General features: G+C 47.4%; 1 protein-coding gene across 1 annotated transcript; it reads right to left on the bottom strand.

Moving 5' to 3' along the window:
- Positions 1 to 3741: 3741 nt before the first annotated feature.
- H310_05604 (hypothetical protein) lies at positions 3742 to 4328 on the bottom strand (the record flags this gene model as incomplete). The annotated part of the gene is made up of 2 exons (XM_008870359.1): positions 3742 to 4167; positions 4227 to 4328. 2 exons carry the CDS (start codon positions 4326 to 4328, stop codon positions 3742 to 3744), a joined length of 528 nt encoding a protein of 175 aa, XP_008868581.1.
- Positions 4329 to 5763: the final 1435 nt, after the last annotated feature.

Below are 5763 nucleotides of genomic sequence, written 5' to 3'. Positions count from 1 at the left end.
TTCGACGCTCTCGTTGCACCAAAGGGTCTGGCGTGGCGCTTGCTTCTTGGCGCGCTTGGACCTTGCGGTGGGCTCAGAAGTAGACTCTATGTACTGTCATGAGACTGTGATGTTCTTCCTACTTTCCTTTCACCTGAACTATGAACTTGAACGTTATTCTGTGCCTCCTCCATGTCGGTGGTGAAGAGGCTGGTTCGGGGGCACCAGTGGAAACACGAATGATTGTTCCAGGCGTGGATGGAGAGTCTCTGTCTCGTGAGCCAGAACCCAAGCATGAACGTTTTCCGGATTTCCGGAAATTGAACCAATGGTTGTCAAATTGTCAGACATGAAGCATTTGATTCCCAGACCAGGGCCTAACGACTAAAATATTTACTGCTAACTCGTAAAATAGGAAAGATAATTGGCCAAGGTAATTCGAAGTCGGAAAATGGCTGCCAACCAAACAACAGCTTCTTTGCTTGTCCCAAATTCAATCTCTCGAGTATTTCAATTGAAGTATTTGATCAAGGTCATCCAAGCAAGGTGATGCATCGATTTTCTGGACGACACCAAATTCCTGGATATGCCGAGTCTGCTGGAGGTGCCCTCTTGTTGTAGGGAGTTGATAGCGCAGAGGAAATTTGGAAGTGATTCGATTGTCATCGTTAAACCTTTCTAGCTGAAGATCACTCTGTAATACTCAAGCGGCCGTGTCGTGGGTGCGGGTGCGGCTAGATGCCTTGTCGCGAGTGCGGCTATCTGCCATGTCGCGGGTGCAGGTGCGGCTAACTGCCGTCTCATACCGACCTCGCTCACAATACGTCGCGACATCATTAGTAAGATCCGTATGATCACTACATTTGCCATCTGCGTTCATCTTGCTTGGTCAGTCTTGCGAGACAAACGCCTTGGACGGGTGCCCGGCGGAAGACGCGTTTGTGACACCTGCAACTAATGCAATCATAAACTCAGCCATATTCAGCAGTTCGCACTTCACATTCGGTGACAGGACGCTACGGTGCCACAATGCTTGACCTGTCGTCCTCGTTCTTTTACAACTACTCCTCCCACCACTGCAAAAAGAACATGATTTGTGCGGCCTATGGCTTATACATATACTCCTTGTGTTCCTACCTCCGAATTCGACACAGCTAATACGAGCAAACTTTAAGAACTTTGGCTTTCTATAGTTTGCTCGTTCGAACGCGGCGTCAAAACTACCGTGACGACGCACCTCCCCCGAAGGACTCTGCAACGCTGCCGCGCTCGACAACGATTGCGATCGCTGGTGCCGCGTTCAACAAGCTGTGCGGTTGCGAGCGACTACAAGAACAAAGCAGTAGTTATTCAAGAATTGGTTTCGTACCTGCGTTTCTTGGCCGTTGCCTGACATGCTGCAGCGACTCAAATGCACGCAGAGAACTGTATGGAGAACTACCTCGGTGCTGGTAAATGGAGCAGCACGCAAGACTTCGTGCGCGAAACAGTGATGGTTTAAAGTCCGCACCACATGGTTAGAAACGCATCATTTTTGATCGAAAAATGTCTACCAATGAAGTTTCATGTTACCCGAAAGGCATGCTGTATTCGTTATGATTGGACGGTCATTTTGGTGTATGATTTGCCGCCAAAGGCGACCTGGCGCGGATTTTATGGCGCCACATTCAAAAAGTCGACCATTTCAGCCGCGCCACAAGGATAGAAACTCATTGACATCTTCGCCTAGGAAGTAGTTTTCACTGCAAATTTGTTCCACATAGACTAAACTAGTCCTCTAGGCCTACTTAAGTACACTTTTGCGACGCATTCACCCTAAAATCATGGGCCACGGAACGATCCTCAGCGACATGGAACGAGGAATGATTTTGGCGCTTTGGCGTCATCGAATGTCAATGCGAGGCATTGCAAAAGAGATTGGACGGTCTGTAAAGACCGTCCATACGTATCACAACAATCAAGAGTCCTATGGAACTAAATTCCAAGGACGAAAGGCGACCAAACTTCTCGGCCGGGAATATCGCCTCCTGGTTCGAGAGGCGTCTAAGACTGATGCAAGCGCTAGAAGTCTTAAAACGAGCCTCGACATTGAGGCGTCTCTTCGTACCTGCCAGAGACGCCTTCAATCAACCGAAACGCTTGCTTACTGCAAGCGTAAACCTTCGCCCGCGCTCATACCACATCATAAGAAAACGCGCCTAGACTATGCGAAGCGAAACTTGGAGAATCCTCCAAAATGGTCCGAGATCACTTGGTCTGATGAAAATCGATTTAATCTGGACGGCCCAGATGGCCTCCAGTATTACTGGCACGACTTGCGGGTAGAGGCGGACTCGTTTTTTGCCCGGCGCAACAAAGGCGGCGGTGTCATGGTCTGGGGGGCTTTCACGTCTGCGGGACTTTCGAGTCTCGCTTTTCTTACCGGTACACAAGACTCTGCTGCCTATGTTGATACACTTGGAACTATTTGTTTCCATTCGCACATGAACATTATAGCGAAAATTTCGTTTTCATGCAAAACGGTGCCTCTGTGCACACGTCGAAGTACTCGATGTCGTTTTTGGCCGACTACAATGTCAACTTGTTTGACCATCCCCCTCTCTCCCCGGATTTAAATCCCATTGAGAACTTGTGGGGTATCCTTGCGCGAACTGTTTCTGCTAATGGGAGACATTTTACCTGCATTGGTGATCTGATTGACGCGATTAAGGCCGCCTGGTCAAGAATTGACCGAACCACCATCGATGCCCTCATCAACTCGATGTCACGTCGCTGTGTTGCTGTTCTGGAAGCAAAAGGAGGTAAAACAGGCTACTAGAGGCTAATTTGGGTTCAATGTAGCAATGTTACGCATGGTTTAATCTTGTGTTTCTTATCCTTATGGCACAGTATCATTTGGAGACTGCATCAGAATTGAGCTACAATAGAAGATATTGAAATTCTTTGCACATCAACAGAACTGCCTTTGGCTGTACGTTCCAACAAGCGCAAGCGCACAAATGTGGCCTCCATCGGTGTGAAATTTTACAAGATAATGACCCGTTTCTATCCAATTGGCGTGCAGTTTACCTGCAAGTTCAGCGACCAAGGCACGAAAGTGAGTTGTGACGCGTTCAAGCCAGTCACGAGTATCGTAGGTTAAGTTCCTCGCTGCTGTTGCGCGCGCACACTACGACCCGCAGAATAGGACAGAGTATGGCGGCAAAATTGATGTCTATCCGATCGATGACCAAACGACTGCCGTCTGTTCGTGCAAGAACCACCATAAGGGCGCCATGGTGAATGAACATCATTATTTTTTATAATATTTTTTTAAATATTTTTTTGATTAGTGTCAACGGTTATGTTTATCCCAACGCTAGGGTCAAAAAGGTGTACCAGCAATTGAAGAGAAATTCCCGGTAAGATTTCGTGGTACTACTGCCGTTCAACAAGACAATGCTCGCCCCCATCGCTTTGTCAATAGGGAAATATGCTTGTTTCCAAGGGAATTCAATGTATCAAGATCGCAAACTAGCCACCAAAGAGCCCAGACTTCAATGTCTTAGATATTGATTTGATTAATTACATTCAATGTCTGCAGCATCCAAGGTGCACACGTACGTGTACAATCGAGGAGTCTATTGATGCGATTTTTTAGTCACCACGTGGGTACTTCTACATGTACTACCTCCATCCGAAAAAGAATGTCCGACTTGACATTCAATTAAAATAACAAAAATCCAATACAAGAAAGAAGACATTAAATTCGCTCCGTAACAATTAAAGCTGCAAAATTTTCATCACGTCCACAGTAAATCCATCGTCGGCTTCGTCGTCGATGTTAAGCGCCTCCATCACGTTGCATAGCTCAACCAAGTCCAATTTTGCGTTCACTTCCACCTGTAGAGTACTCATCAGGTTGTCAAAGTCCACGCAGCTCAGCTTGGAGCACCCATCAGCCCACACAGAGCGGTCGCACGGTAGACACTCGGGCAACTTCCCCTGCGCCATGAGCATCGACTTCTTCAAATGCGGTATCTTGTAGTTGTTATTTCCGTCTGATCGAATGACTTCTTGGAAGAAGGCTTGTAGGGTCATGAAGTTCCGACTCAACATGCTTGGATCCACCACATTCCACGCATCCATGGTAGCGGCAACAATGTCTTCCACGGTCCTTGAATGATGATTCGATTGTAGCGATTGATTCTGCGGAAAAAGCCAAGATCTAAGACATTAAAGTCAGGTGAATACGGCGGTTGACATACGATGGACATGGCCCAGCCATCCTTGTTGCATGCGGCAACCACCTCGGCATCATTCGGGAGGACGTGTGGTTTGGCGTTATCTTGCTGGATCTTCAACTTCATCGGCGCTGAGGGCGACTTCTCGCGAATCGCAGGTATAACCTTGTCGACGAGCATACGTCGGTACACGTCGCGCGTCACATTGACAGGTTGAAGGACAGGGTGTCCAGCTGGACGGTTGCTGCTTGTACGTTTGGCAGGCACGACTTCGGTAAAATGTCACGTTCCAATCTTGCCGTCGAACCATGACTGACGAGTGCCATCCCAGCGTGGGCGAGCAACAGCCGACAAGAACGTCACTTTCTGGATGAACCGTTTTGATTTGCACGTCAGATGAGGCGGCACTTCACCCGGAGCGAGGTAATATGCCTTCTTGAGTCGTGTCATGAAAGACCATTTCTCATCAATGTGCACACAGTCCATGAGGTTGTCGAACACAAGCTCACCGTTCTCGTGGCGGACATGGTCAAGTTCCCATTTTAGTCGAGCAGCTTGGTTTGCCAGAGTCAATATAGGTTTGATGTTGCTTGAGTATTTCGAGAAGACCCCTCATTTGAAGTAGTCATGAAGTGTCGACGGCGGCAATCCCATTGCTGCTGCGATGGACTTAAAGGTGGTTCGACGAGCTTAAGGGACTTTGTGTAGCTGATCTGCAAGGTTAATGTATTTAATCTTTCGCCCACTTCTTGTCTTCTTTCGAGAAGATACATCAGCACATATGGCCTGCACGCCGGAGCAATCAAGAGAGGCGCGTGTCCAAATACGATGAACAGTCCTTGGGTCACAATCAAACAAAGTCGCCATGCACTTAACTGTGCCTCGAGGTAGCTTGCCAATCGGAAGGCAGACCTTCAAGAGGTGCAGAAGTAGATGTTGCCTCTGAGTATACGTCAGGTTCTTCTTCTTGGTGCCAGCGCGCACGATTTGGACAAGCCAGTTTTCCCGCCGATATTTTATCCGGACCCGGATAAAATATGATTTTGCGGATGTTATCCGGATTTTTGATTACTAGTAGTACGTAGTAAGACGCTCATAACACTCGAAAAAATGATGGAGAAGTCATGGAAGTCCATGGAAGTAACGACTCTAAGCTTACACAATGAAAAAAGACCAAGTAATATGTACCTTGTGCCTCGTCAATGTTGAGTGTAACTCATCGACGTATGAACACTCCTTGGCGCATTTGCGCATTTGACCTCCCCACAATCGGATGAATTTCGCCGGGAGACATTAATGAATATGGAACAAACAAACCGGAACAAATAGTACTCCGGTGGTAGTCGATACTGGCCTGATACGCGGTTGACCAATTTTTCGTGATTCATGCCACAGTGTTGCCTTTTGATTGGCCAATTCATCACATTTTTAACTGTTTCTATGTTGAATGTGGTTTTTGACATTTAGAATATTTAGAGAGCTGACAGTCGACGACAGCTCCCAAGGAACTTGACGGATAATTATCCGGTGTGATTGTGTGTGGGAGTTTGCATCGCAGCTA

This window comes from Aphanomyces invadans, assembly GCF_000520115.1.
Source record: "Aphanomyces invadans strain NJM9701 unplaced genomic scaffold supercont1.9, whole genome shotgun sequence".
Taxonomy (NCBI): Eukaryota; Oomycota; class Saprolegniomycetes; order Saprolegniales; family Verrucalvaceae; genus Aphanomyces; species Aphanomyces invadans.
This window is presented reverse-complemented; position numbering and strand designations above follow the sequence as displayed.